General features: G+C 37.3%; 4 protein-coding genes and 1 pseudogene across 10 annotated transcripts; 1 reads left to right on the top strand and 4 right to left on the bottom strand.

Moving 5' to 3' along the window:
* Positions 1–1,623: 1,623 nt before the first annotated feature.
* On the top strand, positions 1,624–2,691 carry LOC117930370 (heavy metal-associated isoprenylated plant protein 2-like). 2 transcript variants are annotated; one of them, XM_034850992.1, is made up of 3 exons: positions 1,624–1,996; positions 2,102–2,177; positions 2,335–2,691. In XM_034850992.1, exons 1-3 carry the CDS (start codon positions 1,991–1,993, stop codon positions 2,580–2,582), a joined length of 330 nt encoding a protein of 109 aa, XP_034706883.1. In that variant the 5' UTR covers positions 1,624–1,990; the 3' UTR covers positions 2,583–2,691. The 2 variants fall into 2 exon arrangements, with proteins under 2 accessions (XP_034706883.1, XP_034706882.1); XM_034850991.1 differs by having other exon boundaries at positions 1,624–2,177.
* A 140-nt stretch (positions 2,692–2,831) lies between these two features.
* On the bottom strand, positions 2,832–5,717 carry LOC117930650 (annotated as a pseudogene).
* Positions 5,718–5,797: 80 nt separating this feature from the next.
* On the bottom strand, positions 5,798–10,379 carry LOC117930369 (nuclear pore complex protein NUP98A-like). Of its 4 annotated transcripts, none has more exons than XR_004653912.1 (8): positions 10,033–10,379; positions 9,759–9,872; positions 7,872–8,102; positions 7,524–7,772; positions 7,168–7,395; positions 6,844–7,068; positions 6,462–6,689; positions 5,798–6,367 (listed from the first exon to the last, which is right to left on the bottom strand). XR_004653912.1 is itself a non-coding variant. In XM_034850989.1 (7 exons), exons 4-7 carry the CDS (start codon positions 7,684–7,686, stop codon positions 6,682–6,684), a joined length of 624 nt encoding a protein of 207 aa, XP_034706880.1. In that variant the 5' UTR covers positions 7,687–7,772; positions 7,872–8,102; positions 9,759–9,872; positions 10,033–10,379; the 3' UTR covers positions 5,798–6,681. The 4 variants fall into 4 exon arrangements, 1 of the variants encoding a protein (XP_034706880.1); XR_004653914.1 differs by having other exon boundaries at positions 6,844–7,029; XR_004653913.1 differs by lacking the exon at positions 10,033–10,379 and having other exon boundaries at positions 9,759–9,983.
* Positions 10,380–10,476: 97 nt separating this feature from the next.
* LOC117930366 (pentatricopeptide repeat-containing protein At3g56550-like) lies at positions 10,477–12,591 on the bottom strand. The gene has a single exon (XM_034850985.1). The coding sequence runs from the start codon at positions 12,413–12,415 to the stop codon at positions 10,616–10,618; it is 1,800 nt and encodes a 599-aa protein (XP_034706876.1). The 5' UTR covers positions 12,416–12,591; the 3' UTR covers positions 10,477–10,615.
* A 117-nt stretch (positions 12,592–12,708) lies between these two features.
* On the bottom strand, positions 12,709–19,934 carry LOC117930367 (flap endonuclease 1). Of its 3 annotated transcripts, XM_034850987.1 has the most exons (19): positions 19,920–19,934; positions 19,509–19,671; positions 19,298–19,414; positions 19,157–19,215; positions 19,004–19,063; positions 18,837–18,890; positions 18,680–18,728; positions 18,563–18,610; positions 18,177–18,242; positions 18,035–18,085; positions 17,532–17,651; positions 17,375–17,459; positions 16,178–16,259; positions 15,638–15,752; positions 15,491–15,547; positions 15,331–15,377; positions 15,181–15,235; positions 13,996–14,183; positions 12,978–13,065 (listed from the first exon to the last, which is right to left on the bottom strand). In XM_034850987.1, the coding sequence occupies exons 2-18, from the start codon at positions 19,518–19,520 to the stop codon at positions 14,010–14,012; spliced, it is 1,251 nt and encodes a 416-aa protein (XP_034706878.1). In that variant the 5' UTR covers positions 19,521–19,671; positions 19,920–19,934; the 3' UTR covers positions 12,978–13,065; positions 13,996–14,009. The 3 variants fall into 3 exon arrangements, with proteins under 3 accessions (XP_034706879.1, XP_034706878.1, XP_034706877.1); XM_034850986.1 differs by lacking the exon at positions 19,920–19,934 and having other exon boundaries at positions 19,509–19,690; XM_034850988.1 differs by lacking the exons at positions 13,996–14,183; positions 19,920–19,934 and having other exon boundaries at positions 12,709–13,065; positions 19,509–19,688.
* Between the last annotated feature and the right edge of the window lie 1,467 nt (positions 19,935–21,401).

Below are 21,401 nucleotides of genomic sequence, written 5' to 3'. Positions count from 1 at the left end.
CTATGAAAGCATTGAAGATTATTTTCTTACCCTGTTTTTCATGTTGCTCATGATTAACCCATAGAGCAGAATAACACAATGGATCAATGATGAATAGGCTCGATAAGTGATCACTTGAAGAATAGGTTTGAGATTTGATCGGTACCACAGAAATGTTTACTTAACAAAAAGTTGTTCTAAGCAGTTCTTTGATATTGACAATGGACCAAACAACAGCAAGGAAATCTGAGCAGTGCATTTTCTGTCTTCTAATCTTTTACTTTTACCTTCCCCTAAAGGAAGTGCTTGACAGAAATATGAACAAAGAATGCCTTTTTCACTACATGCTGATTTACATATTTTTCCTCCTCCCTAAATACCGTGAATGTATGTCATTTGAAATTCTATCCCTTTCCACTTCTCTGTTTGTTCTCCAACTTTCTATTCCACAGGTTATCAAACATTGAAAATCTATACTATGACACTGATCCCTGAGCTCACATAGTCACATACACACACAGGAACATACTTGGGGACTTGTAACACATTCCATGGCTCTGAGTGATGAATCATGAACCCTAGATAGGACAAATGGGATTACATGTTTCAATGGTTTGGTAATGGGTGGCCCTACCACTATGGTATCTCTAGAGAATCATGTCCAAAACAGACAATCCCAATTACAAAATATTGATTTAATCTTCAATGTTTCTCTGAATTGAATTCAAGTATGTGAATCAATATGTATATAGAGAGAGTTCTTCTTTGTTAATCTTATCGGAACTGCATATCTATAATTTTTTTTTCCTTATATAAAACCCTCAGCAAAGGAGGAAATGATTGTTATTGCTTCAACAGCTACGCCAGGTGACAACTGCTGATAACAAATAATGACCAATGGCCAACCATTCTGCACTAGGACAAGCAAGTATTTCCAAACCGGCCACTTTGAAGCAACTATAGATGGTTATGAAGCTCAAAAGAACCAAAATTCTTTTTCTTGCTAGTTGTTTTATTACTGATATTTGCTTTTATACAAATAATTAAACAAATCAAAGTTTTCAAGAACTTCAAACCCAATCACCAAATCTTGTAAAACAGTACTGTGAACTGATTCAAAGAAAATGATTTGCTTAAAGTGAGAAGTTACTGAAAATTATTAAAAAAAGACAAGAGTCAAAAACGTACATGCCTGGCATTAAGGAAAAGAGTTTAATTGTGCATTATCATCCAAGATCATCTGACCGTACGGAAACATAGCAAGACTCAGAATCTTCTTGTCAAAGAGAACAAAACAAGGTAGGTGAAAAACGACACCGCCCCATTTGCCTTAATATATGTAGTTGGTATGTGCATACTGCTCCCTGGTTAATTGTTTTGAGAGACCAGTCCTTATTAGACCCCTATCGTCAAGTTGGACCTCCTAAGCTCCAAAAATGAACAGCTTCATGAATTAATATATTACACCGTCAACTTGAAGCATTGTGCCTAGTTGAATACTTTATTGGCAATTGTTCCAGATGCTGATGGTTAAATTGCTTAGCTTCATAGGGTAGATGATACTCACCTTTCATATTCCACTGTTCCAGATGCTCCTCTCTTTTCAATTATTGACAATTGTAATTTTCCATTATCATAAAAATTACGAGGACTTGGTCCATTACCTCACTAAAATAATGTAAGAATCCTGGAAGACTTGCACCACCCAAAAATCACTGTGAGTGGCATGGCTGCATGAGATAGTTTCCAGTGTTTCTAAATATTATTGTGACATAATTTATAAGAATCCTACTGGGAAACTCTCTCATAATTAGGCTAGTAAGCTGGATAGAGGTCAGGAAGAGACTAAAACATGGTCAAAAGTCTTTTATTTATTCCGTATTCTTTTGTGTTTAAGTCCTATAAATATTAAATAGGTTCCTTAGTTTGTATCACTAGCTGCATAAAGGGGAGCTAGTTGAATTCGCCTCGTGTTTCCTCCCCTTTCTTTTGTTTCTTTTCGCTAGCTGCTATGAAGGTAATGTCCCAGCCCTATATATGCTGCCTCTATGTTATACTAACATGAATGCATTTAATGTCATTTTTTTGTGTTTGCATGCCACATGCCATATGTATACCACAGAAAATTGTGTTGAAAGTATGTATCAACTGCCAGAAGTGCAAGAGAGATTTGCTGGGAGTTGTCACCAAGCTTACTGGTAAACAGAAAACTCAAAGCTTATTTTGTGCTAACTGCTAAATAATATTTTCAGGCAAACAGCCAATTAACTAGCTAGATTAATTGATTAATAGCTTATGCATAGTAGCAATGGCAGGTTGTTACTTGTAAACCAGAGTGTAATTGTGGTTGAACAGGTATAGACCAGATAGCTGTGGATATTGAGAAAGGGACATTAACGGTTGTGGGGACTGTCGACCCGGCGTGTCTCACTAAGAAAATCAGGAAAAGTGGAAAGATGGCAGAAATTATCAGTGTTGGACCTCCCAAGGCTCCTGAAAAGAAGACTGACGACAAGCCACTCCCTGCTTGTTGTAATAATTGCCAAGTTGCTGTGGGCGCGGCCTTCATTTCGAATGAGAACATTTTCTGCTCCATTCTTTAAGTGGGTGTTCCTCAGTCCTCTGCCATGGTTACCATCAGTTTCCCGCTTCCATGAATAATCGGTTATTTTATTAAATATAAACAGGTCAATTTATGTTTTGTGTGAAAGAGAGATCATGTCTTCGTAATACATGTAATCATTTGGGCGAATTGCATGGAGCAAATGAGAGAGACATCATCACATCGGTGATCTGACTGGACCTCCAAATGATAGACGCCTCTGAATATACTTGCTAGAGAACAAAAACCATAGACAAAACAAACAATGAGAGACCTGTTTCCTAGAAAATAAAAACCATACACAAAGGGAACTGTAGGAAATAAAAGATGGGGGGTCAGAGTCAGACACATGCCCAAAAGGGCTACAACTGAAAAATACCAATTTGCTAAAACCATCCCATAGCAAGTGCTGGAACTCTAAATTTCCACTCCCCTCTGACTGGATCATAGGACACGCTCAGCACCTTGGTTTTTAGCTGCCTTCATTAGCATATCTCTGTATTTGTTGACCCTTGGCCCATCCATGTACTGATCCCTTGTCCTTTTGTCAATACATTTGATATTAAGAAGAGTAACCTCTGCCACCTTGTTCAGGCCTTGCCCAGCGGGGGGTTTATTGCTCTCATCCATGTACACAGTCACTTCTCGATTGTTAAACTAGACAAGGGGTTCAAGATCAAGCCCCTGAATGTCTGTCTCTCCAGAAAACTAGATGCATCCATAGCCACGGCGTCCAACCAAAAGTCCTTTACACGGTGGCAGAACCCTGGTTCTGCCCTTTCTTTTGCTGCCAATTCCTGGATTGTAGGCTCAGTGTAGTAGTCAGTGTGAAGGAGTTTTGGATCAGCCACTCCACATCAGCTGAATGATCATGCATGGTCATAGCCTCATTAGCCTTATCTTATGACTAATGAACTCTCCCCTCCATTTCCTTTTCTGCTCCAAATGCACACATGGTTACTAGTATTTAGAACTGGATTGAGATAATAGGGATAATCAAAGCAGGACACATTACTTGAAAGGATGCAAGTCTTCTAACAACCCAAGATTCAAGCATTGAATCTTTCTTGAGAGATTGGGAATGATAGGGCAAGTGTCCAACCCTAAATGGGTTAAAGGAGGGTTTATATAGAGCTAATACTCGTGAAATAAATCTGCCATATTTTGGCAGGTTTGAGACGACCACTTGAGCACCTTGGGCACTTGAGCGTTGGATAAGCGCTTAAGTGGTTCTAACGCTTGAGCATTGTTTCCACCACTCGAGCGTTGTTTCCATCACTCGAGTGTTTCCTGTTTTTCCAAAACATTAATTCAAGGCTTTTTAGTTCATAGAAAAATTATCGATCTACTTTATATTGAAACAAAATTGCCAACATATAATGTACTAGACTCATTAGTATGTTCAGATATTTTAATCCAAGCTAGCAAAAAATGATAACCATGTCTAATTTCCTAGACAAAGTACTTACCGTTATCATGCACAAAAGTAGATGCATCCTTCAAAAGAGACACTCTCTCTTCACTCCTTGTAGGCCACTGTTTGGTGGGGCCAACGATCAATTCTCTTGGATTCTCCATGTCTATATGAATCCCCGAGTTATCTTAATGATTCTCACCTTTTGGTCATCACCTTTAGGATGGTGTTTCCTTGCTTGCAACTTGAACTGCCTAGGATGATATTTCCTTGCTTGCAACTTGAACTGCCTCTTTGACAAGTGCCGAGAAGTCAGTAAGGATGAAACTATGGCTGGCACAGGGTTGTCAGCCACCTGTTTTTGACAAGCACAAAAACAAACTCATCACTTATTTCTTCACAACTGTCAGCTAATCCCCTAATATAGGTTGCTTCCTAGTTCAATGATCAACATCTCAGACACCATGCATATATCTCTCTGTTCCTAAGCATCATTGGTCTGGAGAAATGCTAGTATAATCACTTGGCATTCCACAAGTGCACATACTAGAGCACATTCACAAATTATGAGACATTTTTGTGTTCACAATTTACAATAAATAAGCAAAAACACTTTCTTGTGGAGTCATTCTACTAAATTTAATCATAGACCACATTTCTAGGAACAAAAGTAAGACTTACAGGCATGCTAGAAATTCCATATTGGATAACCGTGGACCCATGGCGAACAATTGATGTCTGAGGCATTGCAGCTAGAGTTCCAAAAGGGTTCACAACAGGTGATGACTGTACAACCACAGCATCCTGGGTGGTAGAACTGAAAACATGTAAATAAACATGAAATCAGAAAATAAGGTAGAAAAAGTCAACACAGCATTTAGCACATTGATAGGTTTCATATTGAACAAAAGAGAAGATACCAATGAACAAATATCACAAAAACAAACAAATTCTGCATACTACACTAAGAAGTTGATTCCCAAGCAAAAGATGAGCTTGAGTTTACAATGTCATATTGGGAGTATTATCCCTTCTAGTGGTTTTTTTTCAGCATGTTATGTGTTCATGGATGAGTTTCTGCTCTTTGGTTCAACTTCTTCATTATAATAAAACCTTTTTGTTTCCCCAAAAAATAGATGCAACATTAAAAAACACGCATAAATGCTAGTCACAGAACCCAAATAAACAAAAGAACATAGCAGTGCTTGTACCTACCAATGGCAGAACCAGCCACATAACAGTAATTCTAGTAGGACAAAAGATGGAGCTGATGATGATCCTAAAAGTCTAGTTTATGTTAACACTTTTAAAATATCAAAGTAACAAATTAATCCAAAATATAGAGCATAAAACAGATGAAGCTTACGGTTGACCAGAGGTACCCTGACCAAGAACATTTGTGACACCTGCCAACATGCCTCAGATTTACACATCAGATATGTGGAATTCAAATGAAAATTGCATCCCAGGAAAGAACATAAGCAGAATAAAATCAACTTTAAGTTACCTGCTGATGTCTGACCAAAGTTGGTATTAGAAGTACCATCGGTTTGAGCAGCTTGTACTGGCTGAGGAGTAGTGAGAGAGGACTGTATGTGTAGATAGCAGATTGAAAATGATAATGATGATATTGACATCAACAATAATAATAATAAATTGATATAGATTACTTCCATACTTCCATTATTTCGCTTCACATACAAAAAATAAATGAACTTTCTGATACTTACGGTTTTCTGACCAAAACCAACTTCATTGCTTGTAGGATGCAGTGGTGGTGTGCTCAAAAACATGTTCTGCCCCAATACAGTTGATCTTATGCCCAATATATTTGATTGACCCAAGGGGCAGTTCCCTGCCTAAGTGTGGAAGCAGTTTGTCCTAAGGTAGCATTTGTCTGCCCAAGCAATGGTGCAGACAGAAACAATGAGGATGGTTGGGTGCTAGAATAACTCAAGCCAGAGGTAAATGTTGGAGTCGCTCCTGGAGCTGAAGCATGACTAAAGATACAAGATGATGGCCTGAATGCTGATGAACTCAATGCACCAACAAGTGGTGGAGAAGTACTGGTTTCAAATGTAGGGGTTGATATAGCTTCAAATACATAAGGTATGGCTGATGAGGATAATACTGTCCAAAAAGGGTTTGTGGTGTATGATGCATTAAAAGGTGATGAACTGAATGGCAGAATTAATGATGGTCCAAACCCTGAAGCAGCAAAAGCAGGTGTCTTTGGGGGATTGGAAAATGTTGAGCTGGAGAAAGGATTTATAGCTGACAGACTGAATGTAGGTGAAGGACCCAAGAGGCTTGACTTTGTCATGGAACCTCCAAAGCCAATCCTACCCACAGATTGACTAGCAAGACTGAACCTAAATGTGCAATTATAAAAATAAATCAGCAAATTCATTTTTGAGAAGAACCATACAATCTATATGTGTGCATGTTTTGTAGTTCCAAGCATACCTCTATCTCCCAACTGATAGTCCACCCACCTCAATTCTTCATGGCTTTTGTCTCTGTAGGTGGGTAAGGCGGATATTGATTGCAACCTTCCAGCAGGTTGGTTACAACTAGGTCCATCTACTTCAGCTGTTGCAGCATAAGGTGCTATTCTACTTCCTCCATGTTGATCAATAAAAGCTGGCTTTACAAACCCTGTGCTTCCAAATGTTGATTCTGTAGTCTAAGGTCCTGCATTAAAGTTTAAGGGATAAAAAATGCTTCTTATTTATAGGAAAAAACAAAAGCATGTGATACAAACTGCTAGATTCAGAAATTTGATGCTTCTTGAAAGAAATTTAACAACTGTAACTGCATAAACAATAAGAATGCAGGAAATAGTCACCAAAATGGGAACTCTGTGTTCCATAAGAAGATGGATTAGTTCCAACTGAGCTGCCAACAATTGCATTGCTTGATTGGCCAAAGGATGGGGTGGAACCAAATCTCAATGCTGGGGTGCTAGAAAGCCCAAAAGCAAGCATGCTTGAAGATCCAAAAGCAGACACAGTTGAAGCCCCATATGGCCCTCCTGAACCAAGGTTTGGCGTGCAGAATTGATTAGACCCACCTAAATTCGTAATCATAAAAATATATCAGAAAATACATTTTTGCAAAGAAGAATACAGTCTACATAAGTGAATGTTATGTAGTTGGAAGTAAAGCATACCTTTATCTCCCAATTGATAGTCCTCCCACCTCAATTCTTCATGGCTTTTGTTTCTGTAGACAGGTACAGCAGATATTGACTTCAGCTTTCCAGCAGGTTGTTCAAAATTAGTTCCATCTACTTCAGCTGTTGCAGCATAAGCTGCTATTCTACTTCCTCCAGATGGATCACTAGAAGCTAGCTTTCCAAAACCCATGCTTCCAAATGTTGATGCTGTAATCTGAGGTCCTGCATGACAATACAGATGAAAAACAACACTTCATATCAGTAGAAAAAACAAAGGCAAGCACAGAAAACAGCTAAATTCAGAAATTTGAAGCTTCTTGAAAGATTAAAGAAATGCAGAAAATACTCACCAAAATGGGAACTCTGTGTCCCATAGGGAAATGGATTAGCTCCAACTGCATTGACATCAAATGTCGAAGTGGGTTGGCCAAATAATGGAGTGGAACAAAAGCCAAATGCTAGGGTGCTAGAAGCCTCAAAAGGAGGCCTGCTTGAAGATCCAAATCCAGGCATGCTTGAAGTTCCAAAAGCAGACACGCTTGAAGCCCCACATGGCCCTCCTGAGCCAAAGTTTGGTGTGTTGTATGGATTAGACCCACCTAAATTTGTAATTATAAAAATAAATCAGTAAATTCATGTTTGAAAAGAACCATACAATCAATGTATGTGAAGGTTATGTAGTTGCAAGTAAAGCATACCTGTATCTCCCAATTGATAGTCCTCCCTCCCATCTTAGTTCTTTGTGGTTTTTGTCTCTGTAGATGGGTATGGCAGATACCAACATCAGCTTCCAGCAGGTTGTTCAAAACTGGCCCCATCTACCTCAGCTTTTGTAGCATAAGGTGCTATTCTACTTCCTCTGCGTTCATCACTAATAGCTGGCCTCCCAAAAACTGTGCTTCCAAATGTTGATGATGTAATGTGAGGTCCTGCATGACAGTTCAGGAGAGAAATCATTCTTCTTATCTATAAAAAATTCCAAATGTTGATGATGTAATGTGAGGTGCTGCATGACAGTTCAGGAGAGAAACCATGCTCCTTATTTATAACAAAGACAAACGTGTGTGGGACAAATGCGTGTGGCACAAACTGCTAATTCAGAAATTGGATGCCTCTGAAAAAGAAATCTCAATATCCCAAACTGCATAAACAATAAAAATGCAACCAAAATGGGAACTGTGCCCCAGAAGAAGATAGACTAGTTCCAACTGACAGTGCTGCCAAATGCAGAAGTTGATTGGCCAAAGGATGGCGCTGAACCAAATTTAAATGCTAGGGTACTTGAAGCCACAAAAGTAGGTATGCTTGAAGATCCCAATCCAGGCATGCTTGAATATCCCAGTCCAGGCATGCTTGAAAATCCAAAAGCAGACACAGTAGAAGCCCCATATGGCCCTCCTGAACTAAAATTTGGGATGCTGGATATGCCAAATGTTGTGCCTGTGTTACTTAGTGTTGATACAGAAGTGGAATAAAATGCCAGGTAGTTTTAGCACTAGAGGCTGGGAAGCTATTAGCACTAAATGCCGGTTGACCTGATGTGCAAAAAGGAGGAGACAAACCAAATGAATTTATATATAGGTGAATGAAAATTAGGACTCCTTTTCCTCTTGGAAGACACATTGTTTCTTAATAGACACAACTTGTTTCAAATGATGTGTTTGGTGTTTTAAGACAACTCTTTAATGGATGTGTCTAGTATCTTAAAGACACGTCTCTTCTAATAGTCACCAACAAAATTTATAAATAAGTGTGCCCTTTCCCCTTGTCTTTTCTTATTCACTCACTCATTTATCCATTCTCTCCACTCTTTCTACTTTCAAGTACAAATCACAAAATATCATTTGGTGATTTGGAGTGCTACTATCACAAGAAGTGATCATTGCATCCTAGGAGTCAATTACCTCTACTGTAAGCACCTAAGCGGGGTGAAATTTGCCTCAAGAACATAAAGTCAAACTTTAACCTCAATCAACCCCAAAAGTCCATCTAGTCAATAGTTGGGGACAAAAGTTACTTCAAAGAAGCAAAAAAGGCACAAAATAAAATACCAAATGCATATGTGAATGAGTGCTTTCAAACAAAGAAGAATGCAGGGAAAGAGAAGAACGCTCCTGCTGGTACATTACGTCAAATTTGTTCTCAAATTAAAGCCACAAAAATAAACTAAAAGGCCAACAGCCCTTACTCAATTATGAGTACAGATTCTTTGAAAATATGAATCCAGAGAGGGAAAAAAATAGCATCAAGTAACCCTAACACACATTCTGTGAAAATTTGAATCCAAAAGAGGAGAACAATAGCAGAAAGTAACCCAGACACAAAGACAGTGGAAGGATGAAATTGAGCCGCAGTGGCCGTTAAAATTAGCAGGAATGCCTTACGCCAACTAGTCGGAAGAAAGGGGTTGCCATGAAGCCTTTACCTTTGTTGATCGTAAGGGTTACCCTTCGTGGATTATAAGCAGTTTGCGGATGACGAAACCGACCAACTCTCATAATTCAGATGAGAAAACATATTACCATGAATGATAAAAGAGATGCTCACAGTATTAGAAATAATAATGACAAAATTAATGTACCAACCATGGGAAAACGAAGAGCTTCCAACGCCAAAGGAAGGAGATCCTGCTGCAGCAGTTGTGGATGTGGAGCCTAAAGGCGAAGACGACTGAGTTGCACAACCGGTCAGCCCAGAACCTGTTTCAAGAAAATCAAGAAAAAAATAACCAGTGAATCCCAATTCCCACCTCCCGTACAGGAACTGATGTCAAGAAGAAACTAAACATGATTATGAATAAAGCAAAAAGGCTAAAACCCATCAAGAATCACAAAAGTTGCAACATGATGAGAATCTTACCATTGGTGGAGGAACCCCACATATAAGTGGATGGTAGTATATAAGGTGCTCCATGACCATGCAAACATATATACATATAAGCACAACGTGCTTAAGTGATACGCTATCTATCTTCAAAGTTCAAAGAGCGTGGCGTGTAGCTGAATTTCGAAGCTGTGATTACGTATCCACCAATCACGTTCTCACAAGACACATTATTAACCTAAAATAAGGTAAGCTCTTCAGACGACCTCTGGCCCCTGTGGCCCATGGGCTGCAGGGCTAAGCCCACAACGGGCCGCCGGGCTCAGAGTGTGCAGATTGATTAGTGTTTGTTGTGGCTTAATACATGCATGGATGTGTTTTGATTAAATCTATGCTGCATTGCTGCTTTCTTCACATACTGTGGACTAATAAATAGGTACTAAGCTGCATACGTTGATTGGAGAATGTGTTTTCATTAGATTTTGGACATGAACTTCCCAACTGGACAGCAACCATCAAGTAGAAATCCTGTTTTTTACCCATTGTTGTTCTGAGTACCATCTTCAAGCTTGCCTTCTGATTTTTGTGTATTTTCCTTGGAAAGGGATGAAGCTGTCTATCACCAGAACTCTTTGCAGGAACAATGTCCACCCCTGAAGTGATGGAACCGAACTCGGTCCCTGACAATTATTTCTCGATCAAATGCCTTAGAGACAAACTTTGTGAAGTTGTGGCAATCTCTACAAACTCTTAGATTCTTGACGATCAGAAGACTCGTTCCTTCTGGAGTTCTTGCCAGCCCATACGCAATTGCCAGCTTCTCGCTGTGGTATGAAGTGGAAGTCTCCCAACAGTACTCTTGGGTGTTGGACTCAGGCGCTGCCACTAGAGATGACTCCTCCATTGCATAACCCACCAAGGAGGCTCTATGGATTACTTCCTCCAATTTGCGATAAATCTCTCTGGAATCAGGATGAGACTTGTCGTCCACTACGAATCTATGAACTTGATCGCCAACTTCAATCCAGCTCCAACCTGGGGTCGTCTTTATTCCTCGGCTTTGAATCAATTTTCTCATCCTTGCAACACCTTGCAAGTCTTTGGCTTCAGCATATATTCCAGAGAGAAGTACACAATCACCTGCGCCTAGAGATCCCAATTGAACCAGATTCCTCATGGCCATTTCTCCTATTTCCACATTTCTATGAATCTTGCATGAACCTAGCAGGGTTCGCCACAGAACTGGATCATGTTGAGAAGGAGAGCTCCTGATGACTTCAAGCGCCTCCTTTAACTTTCCAGCACGTCCAAATAAATCCACCATGCACCCATAATGCTTGATTCCAGGCTTGAGATTGAACTCAGAGCTCATCATGTGAAAATATTGAACACCCTCCTTAACCAGGCCTTGGTGACTACAACCACACAACAAACCAAGGAATGTGATGGAGTTTGGCCGGACTCCTGCCATCAACATGCTTCCAAAGAAAGTGATTGCTTCATCCCCACGTCCATGCACTCCATACCCTACAATCATCGAATTCCAAGTGAACACATCGCGCTTAGGCATCGAATTAAAGATGGAAAGAGCACTAGCCAAGCTGCCGCATTTGGCATACATATCTATCAGAGCATTGCCCACAAAAATATTTTCTACTAGTCTCCTTTCACCAGCAAACCTATGCATTTGGACTCCCATATGCAGGGCCCCCACATGGGCACAGGACGAAAGCAAGCTAACAAGTGTGAACCCATCAAACCCCACATTAGAAATTCTCATCTGATCATACATTTTTAATGCCTCCTCGTGCAAACCTGTCTGACAGTAGCATGAAATCATCGAATTCCAAGAAACCAAATCTCTTGCAGGCATTTCCTCGAAAACCTTATGTGCAGTCTCAATCAATCCATTTCCAGCATAGGATCTGATGAGGTTTGTGCACAAAACCACGTCTTGGTCGTACCCAAATCGAATTATGAATCCATGAACCTCTCTGCATTTTCCCTCTTCTTTAGCCTCTTCACATGCCTTAAGAAGGAATGAGAAAGTGTAAGTGTCGGGCCTAGCATGGGAAGCTGAAAGCATGTGGTTGTAGAAAACAATGGCTTGTAATTGGAGAGGAGATGGGCTCTGAGAAAACCCCCTGATCATGGAGTTCCAAGCAGGGGTTTGTGGGTTGTGAATACGATGGAAGACAAGTTGAGCGTAGGCCAAGGAACCAGAGACAGAAACGGCACAGAAGTTGAGGAGTTTCTCAGAAATGGAGGGGTTGTGCTGGTAGCCATTGATGAGGATGTGTGCATGAATTTTGTGAAGTTTTCTCATGCTGTTACATCCTTGTAAGAGGGAAAGAATGGCCCTGGCGTTCGCCATCATCAAAGGTGTGAATTTGGAATTGGAATGAAGGGATTGCATCATATCATATGATTCATATTCATTTTGATGGACTTACCGGACCAAGTCTTTGTTTCCACAAATGCCACATCCTGATACCATTTATCCCCAAATCTAGATATTCCCTTCTAAGTATCCAATTGCCATAACCAAAATTCATCCCAAAGGCCATCAAGAATTCGGCCGGAGCAATATTTCTGATAAGGTGAGTTCGAAACTGAACCACCAACGAAGAAGGCGTGAACAATCAAGACTGAAAACATCATCACGCTAAAATTGGAGTGATATTATGGCAAGGCCTTTTAACAGGCAGAGCATTATATAAAATGACCCAACTCAGATTTTCAATAAACAGAAAGCATCATGGCCGGTTTATAGGTAATGCAGAAAGTTGTAGAAGAAAAGCAGGAGTCTGCAGATTACATAGATCCCATGAAACCATTTGTTGAAACTCGCAACTCATAACATGACAAAACAGATAGGCTCAATTACAGCATTTGCAGTTTCCATACAACCTCCGGAGGAATAAGTAGTACAAACTTGTCAAATGGCTCGGTTCCATTAATCCAACTTCAGGTGCTATAATGGCAACACAGCTACTTCTTCCTCTTGCTTCCACCACCAGCCTTCGACTTTTTGTTAGTAGTTTCCTTTGCAGCCTTGTCCTCTGTTTCCTGTCAGATAGGTGCACAGACAAGAATATTCAGGAGAGAAATCATATCCAGAAACACCGATAGACATACAAGCCAACCCAGAGAACTAATCTTTATTTAAAAGAAAAAAAAGGCATGGGACAGAAAGAACCATCAGCAATTAAATGAATGAATGAATCATTAAAATCTATAAATTTATATCTCATGTAGAATTATGGGTGAAACATTAATTCATTCTTCTCCCCCCTCCTCATTTTTCTTTATAATTTCATTCTTTCTCTATATTAGAACAGCTGAGCCATGTACCAACTTGTCCACTGCATTTGACCAGAATCAACTGCAAGTTTGCCTTCATTAGATTTAAAAAAAATAAAAATAAAAATAATCATCTGACAAAGAGATTTGTGTCTAAAAAATGCATCAAAACATAGAAGAGGAGGTTCTTGTATGACAAAGTGTCCAACATAGACACAGATCCTCTTTAGAACTGTATATCCAACTTAGAAACCTGCATTAAAATTTCCAAAACTATAGTTTGAAATAATTTTTGAATTACAGTGCTGACAGAACTGAGTAAATTAACAATCTCCACAACAAAAATGGCCACACAAGTTCCAGTATCAACTATCAACTAATCTCCTGAAGCAAAAGAAAGGTAAAGAGGTTTTACAGACAAAACGTTCACTAGGCAACCTTTTTGGTATTTGGATTTGTTATGGCTGTAGTAGCTCCACCTTTGTCATGCTTAGTTAAAATGTTTTATATCTTATATTAGCCAATCAATACTGAGTCCAAAAGAGGAATATTGTTTCATAGATGGCCAGCATTGTGCACTGACACAATAACAGGAATAACACCACAAATTCTTTCATGAAGTTACTGCAATAATGACCAATGTGTTGCCACATGAATTGAGTAGAGAATAAGCACAGATGCACTTTGAATGTTCACCAGAGTTTCCAACTTCATGCTCCAAAGCAGACACCTCTGAATAATGGCGTGGAGTGCTTGGAACCCAGACCTAAAGTTGGCATGCTTGAGCTGCCAATGATATATCGCCGGGACTGAATACAAACTTGCTGAGTGAAAATTTTATGCTTGATTATTGGTTTTGGAGATCCAAGCATGCATTTGCTTTCCTGTCAGCCAGTGCACCAAAAAATCATGATATCCAATCAGGTCTAAGCTTCCCAACAGATATGAACAAGCACTGGCTGAAGGTTTTTGTACACTTCTTTGTCAAACTTTCTTTCAAAATTTTGGAGGAAAGGTGTTCTGGTATGAATACGTAAGCAATAATGGAAGAATTAATCCTTCAGTATCATCAACCAGTAGGACCAGCCTTTGGAAATTGTTTTTATTGCTTGCAGCACTTAGTAAAGGCTTAATTGATCTAAAAGCAAATAAAAACCATTGACATGGAAAACGGACAATATAGCAAATAAGAAAAGTCCTAGGATGAGCACTAAAAGGTTTCACATATGTTTAATCTTCAAATTAGCCATATGAAATGTTAAATGAACACAAATAAACCAGTATGTTAAGATGTCTAAATATCATCACATTTAATTTACATTGACACCTTTTAGCCAATGCAATTTTATAGTGATATAGTAAGAATTCCAAGTCAAAGGAATGAGGCTAGGACTGACAAAATTATGCATGGCATATTAAATCTCAATGAGATGCGATAATATGCATATTAAAGGAAAATAATTATTCCTTATCCTGCTTCAACTAGAACAAAATAATAATACAATTTAAATTCAAAACAGATTGAATTTTGTGGGAAATTACATCCATGATTAATGTAGCTTGGCTAAGGTTTCAAGCAGTGTATCGCACAACATGTGCATCCTCCAGTTAGACGTTCTGTGATTGTGCAGGCAAGATAAACAAATAATATAGGCCTATGTTGGTTATACTAATGATTGATAGGAATTCTTACATCATAAATAATAGTGGATCCACAAGGTTTTCAGCAGAATGGAACACTGACATTGAACTTTTTTATTTGTATGCTTCAATGGCAAATACATTAAATGTTTTATCTTGCATTCTTAGAACCAACAAAAAGTACACATGGAAGGGAGAAAAATCAACTGTGGACGCTTAACTTGCTTACTGGATACCTACCTTACGCTTGATGGGTATTGATGAGCTAACGACTGGTTTAAAGAATGATTCTAATCTGTAAAAATCAAGGAACATCAAACAAAGGACAACATTAGACCACAGAAAAGAAGTGTTTGTGAACTCATTTCTAATTATTCGAGCATTACTTACCGGCCCTGTGATGATTTATTCTTGGCTGTTTTGATTTTTTCTATTGCCTGATGTAAATAGACAAACCACAACAGATAAATTACACATCTTTTGTTTTAAAGTAATGTGACCTCATGGAAAGAAAATATGAGACATCTATATTAATGTTTAGAGGTCATGCCTTTGTTACTCTGTCACTGTTGAATCCATTTTCATTCACCAGAAAGGTTATCAACCCCTAAAAATGTGAGAGACAACAAAAACACTTATAACATGCCCAAAAAAAAAAACAAAAGACAATACAAATTTTCCAACTAAAATCATTTACTTCTTCATCTGGAGCACTCCACTTGATGTCAAGTTGCTCATCATCAGAAAAGACTTGGGGTTCTTTAAAAAGGCGCCGAGCCTCTTGATATGGCCAATCATCAGGTATCTGGTACCTGCATACAGAAAGAGATGTAAGTCATACAGAAATAGGAATGGTTGATAAATGCATAAAGATGGTTACTTATCAAGGTCAATCATCAATGAAACAAATCACAGTAAACAATAAATTCTTTCTGCATTACCTACAATGCTTCCATTGTTATATGTACAACACTATAATTAAATTTGTTGATTGATTAATAAGAATGACATAAATTGATCTAATGAGTTAACAAAGATGATATTGATAGTTCACACATAGAACACATGACAACTTTATTCATGAGATCATAAAGAAAACTTTCAAAAATGTTGAGGACTTTCCACAAATTTGTTCCAAGATAATGTCTTTTCAAATCATGTCACAACGTCATAATTGCATGAAATACAAGTTCAACCATTTTAAATTATAAGTTCCACAATGGAAAATGAAAAGCACCTTTCTCTGTTTATGTTCTCCAATATATTCTCGATGGAGCCATGTTGGCGGATGAGCTTCAATGCAGTCTGCCCCCCAATACCTGATGCATTAAGATGGTACAAAATACTAAATGAGCTTTAATTGAAAATTGAAGCAGAAAAATGAATTTCAGTATAAATATAGCAATTATAGATATTAATTAAGCACTCAATTTCAAATGAAGTGGATAAATACAATTTAATAGTATATTTATATAACAAACTTAAAAAAGAGGAAAAAAAATGAAAAAGATGTTTAAACTTGTGAAAAAAAAAAAAGGAAAAAAAAAAGTGAATACAAAGAGAGAAAAAACAAGTAAAAATATCTTACGGGCAGACAAATGCAGGACAGACTAGAGGGAATTGGGTGTTTTATGCAAGCTGGTGGAAGGCGAGTTTCTTGACTGAAGAACACATTTTCCTTCAGCTTTATCAACACAAAATTTGGTTGAAATTAATGTTTATTAATATTGCATGCTTGTTATGTTATATTGATATAGTTTGAAAAGTGTATTAACTAAAAATACAGCGAGGCTTTAGTAGTTTAGTTGCTTTGATTTGATGGAAACCAAAAAATGAAAAAAGTTATCGTGAACTTCACACAAATGTAAAGGTTAAAGATTGGCATATCTTTCTCCACAGGTATCTGTGAAGCATTGTTGAAACAATGGAAATTAACAGTTAGTCTTTACAAAAAGAAAACTTGACAAGATTAGGAAATTGAGACATTCCTAATAAGTGTATATGCATGTATAGACATAAGCAAGAGTAGCTAACAGTTGAGCTGAACAACATGTTCTGGATTTAATAAGCAGAAGTGCAGAATCCATATGAGCCAATCAATATCCCCATATTTGATTTTTAAACACACATACACTTTACAGATAGAAATACCACCCAAGAAAAAGTGCAAGAAGCAGTTGTGGAAAGAGAAATACTACTCAATAAAAGAGCCCACTACACCATCAAAAGAACAAAATGGAAGCAAGCTTCTCCCATTACAGGGACTAACATTTCAGTTTCTTTTCTTTTCAGTGTTGCTTCTTTTAAGAACAATTAAAAATAAAAAGGAAAGATTACTACAAGATACATGGATAGTCTTATCATTTTCTGAATATCTACAGATGGAAAAAAACATATATGCATTTGATAGACCAAGAATCTTTGATATTAATACCTCGAATGCTGTCACAATAATCACACCCTGAAAGAATGCACAGGTCAATGAATTGATCCATGGTAAGATTCAGCTCCTCCAAAATCTGAAACATAATTCATTATTGGAAAGAGTGAAAAATCAGCAATCAGATTCCATATTCAAAATTTTTAAGCACCTTTGTAATATCAAATTCCATCACTGGGATTTTTCTTGAGCTAGGGTCCATTAAGTGACGAAGAAATTTAGGAGCTCCAAAAGTTAGGGAATCCATGTCTTCAGAAGCCACAGCATAGACCTGAAACATGCATAAATTAACTATAAACTCTTAAAATTCATTCACTAAGCACATGTTTGGACATCCCATGGAAAAAGAATGTTTGTATTTCATTGTGATATCATATTTAGGTTCCAATAGAATTTGAAGGCACAAGTCCTTTCATGGAATTAATCCAATAAAGAGAAAGGGATTATCAGTGCAAATGTGTAGAAGAAAAATTAGAGATCACATTACGGAATCCTTAAAAAATTATCCTTAACTGCAACAAGAATAAACTAATTCTGATGTGAAAATTTTGTTTGATCCAGCGATGTGAAAAACAAAATGTTTCAGCAATTTCTTCTATAAGATGTACATAAAGCCCAAAATAATGAACTTATCATAACCAGAAAGATGCATACCTTCCCTGATTTGCAAAGTGCAGCACACTGTGCCTCTGCTTCAGAAGGAGCCTATGGAACCGAAAAAAGAAATCAAAACTTTTATTGTATATACAGATAAATTCACACTACAAATGAGTTACTTCAAATCATAAAATGTCACCTCAATTACAGGCACTCCCATCAATCTTAAAAGCTTTTTGCAATCTTCGTTGTGTTGCTTTGTCACCTGAAACAAGGAGCAGAAAATGGAAGTACTGAAGTAAACAGTTCTAACCTTCATGACAATCTCCACTGGGTATAAAGAAAGGTGAAAAACAATATGCTGTTTCAAGAAAACTACTTCAAAGGAAACAGATTCAATGGGTATATAAAGTTACCAATGATTACAGGTTATAAACTTGCTTCTCAAATGCATTCAGATTCACTGTAGTTTTTAATGCCTCTGCTTTCAGCAGAATGTAGTTAACAAGAATTGGGTCACCCAATCATCTATCCCGGGCCTTGATCAATTGATAAAAGGAAGAAAAAGAATAGGAAAAAACTTACCTTCACTGTTCTTTTACTGAATTTTTCAATCTCTTCTTTATTGCCAGTCTGCAAGAACACTAAAGATAGTTAGAGACAGAGAGAAAGAGAGGAAAAGAGCTTAAGCTGTGCACTGACCTCTAAGGCTTCTGTCAAATCCTCAGTGGCATCTGCCCTCCTTGAGAAACTGCACCAAGGGTGTGGTACAAAAGCATGTCAAACGAGCCCTTATAGATTCATAATCATGTTAAAAAAAAATGCAGAATAAATGGGGGCACTGTGATAGGAAAGATACCGTTTTGCAAGCTCTTGCTTTTTCAAATCTGGAGGCTTCCCATCAAAAACATAACTGATACAAAAGGCAAAGAAAATGACAAGTAAATAAATAAATAACTAGAAGAAAGAGCGTGTATGGAAATGAAATGAATAGATAGAAAAGAGTGAGGTAATGAAACAAATTACACAGGCTTCAATCCAGCCTCCAGAAGCCTAATTGTCCGAGAAAACATTCCTTGCAAATGACTGAAAAAAGAATTACAACAAAACCCAAATGGATTATGAATGAATATCATGAAAAAAGAGGAAAATTGTGAAGTGAGGGAGTGGCGAAAGCACCTAGTAACTTCGCCAGCCTCATTTGTGAGCATTTCAGTCCCACTTCTTCCAACAACAATCTGCAAAGGCACGAGCATTTAAATTAAAAATCATAAATATATACAAAAAGACATATAGAGAGAGAGTAAAGAATGTGCAGACGAGGAACTGGTAGATGCTCATGCTGGCATCTATGGCGATTTTGCGGCCGAAGAAGCTCTCGAATTTCTGCTCTTTCATGGCCTTTGGGGCATTGTCAGCCAGAAGCTTCGTTAAACCCTAGCAGTAGCACAAGGGGAACAAAAAGAAAGAAGACTTTTAATGAAACCTAGAATAAAATCTCAGACATTGATGTTGGAATGCAAGAGTGTACCTTAATACCCATGACACCAGAAGGAGTTTGGGTTCCCAATCAGAGATTAATCGAGGAAAAAAAAAAACAAAGAGGGGGGGATGGAAAGTTCGCCGTCTCAGAGAAAACACTGCTGTGTTTCCCGCCTCCTCTTCCTCAGCTTCCACTCCACACTTTGTCAAACCTCAAAAATCAAAATTGAAAGTCACTTTAATGCTAAATTTATTTCCAACTGTTGCACACAAACATATATATATATATATATATAATAAAATCAAAATCGTTGAATGGGCTTAATCATCAATCAAAGAAGGAAATTAAAATACAAAAAGAAATAAAAATAATAATAATGAAGCAAAAATGGATCAAAATGCATACATGATATCACATCCCTTAATTAATACTGTCTTTTTTAACTTGAATACATACTACCTTTAACGTGAAACCCATATCAAATTTTAACTCTTCTACTTTCAAAAGCCTACACCGAAACTTTATTAGCAAGCTCCCCCAGCACAATGCCTCAATTATATATACGTACATTGGGCCCATCTTAAGCCCGACCCAACCCAACCTAAAAGTTTTGGGCCACAAGTCAGCCTGCCTACATCCGAGCCATCCCAATGGTGGAGGGGCCTCTCTAGATCAGACTGCAACGGAGTTTTAAACGGGAGCATTAAAGTACGAATTATGATACAACAGGAAGCCATTTGGCAATTGCTCCGGTACACACAAATTTTGTAAAACTTTTGGTCCTGCAAAATTAGCAAAACAAATAAAAAAATAATACGAATAAAATATTTATTGAAATTAAAAATATTATGGGTACAGTCTCAAAAATAATATTATTTTCAAAAAAATATTTTCTCTCTGATTCTTTTGTCTTGATCACACTTTGGAAGACGACGATGACGTTTTCTTGATTTCAAATATCAATCGAAGGTTATAAGTGGTTTATTCCCGAATGAACTCGTTGAATGACAAAGAATGCATGAAACATTTTTTTTGTCGTTTACTAAACTTGTGGGGAGATTTGATGAAACTTTTTCTTTTGTTGTGAAGTCTATTTTCCCTTACGAAGTCACCTTTAGATTTTCTCCTTAAGATTTTCTTTTTTTGAATTTTTTGATTTCTCCCTTCGACCTTTATTCAAATTCCCAAATTTTAGTTGCTTAATTCAAGGGATTTAGTTCCTTAATTTTAGCAAATTTTCTTCCGTAGGTTTTACCAACAAGATAATAATAATAATAATCCTTTTTATAATTGGAGATTATGGAAACTTATCCATAAGATGATTTTTTTTTTTAATTTAGTCATTTTGAAGACCAAATTAGTGGTAATTTAATCCACTAATTTTTTTTTATGTCTACAAATGCCCCTACTTCAAGACGTATCACATACATGCATTGTCATGTGGATAGGGTGAGTCTTGAAGTAACTTTTTTTTTCAAAGAAATATTTTAATAGAAAGTTTCCTATTTTTTCCAAAAATATTTCTTTTCCAAACTCCACTTCATTTTCCTTCTTGTTTTACACTTTGAATCATCTTCCAATTTGTCATATATATATATATATATATATATATATATATATATATATATATATATATATATTATATAAATGGGATAATAGTTGAGAAACTTAACTTGAACTTTTTAAAGAGTTTTTTTTATCTTTGGGTGTTCTTCAACCTAACTTGAGAAACACGACTTGAATTGAAGTGGTGACGTGAGCACCTACATATACATACATTTATATATAAGGATATATACTAAATCTTCATCCATATATATATATATATATATATTGGAGCTTCAATTGGTGTATGGATGAATATCCATTTACGTGATCTCCTCAGAAGTTAATGGAGATTTTTAATATATATATATATATATTGGAGCTTCAATTGGTGTA

Source organism: Vitis riparia, chromosome 14, assembly GCF_004353265.1.
Source record: "Vitis riparia cultivar Riparia Gloire de Montpellier isolate 1030 chromosome 14, EGFV_Vit.rip_1.0, whole genome shotgun sequence".
NCBI classification, from domain to species: Eukaryota; Viridiplantae; Streptophyta; class Magnoliopsida; order Vitales; family Vitaceae; genus Vitis; species Vitis riparia.
Note: the sequence above shows the minus strand (reverse complement) of the source record. Positions and strands in the feature narration are given on the sequence as shown.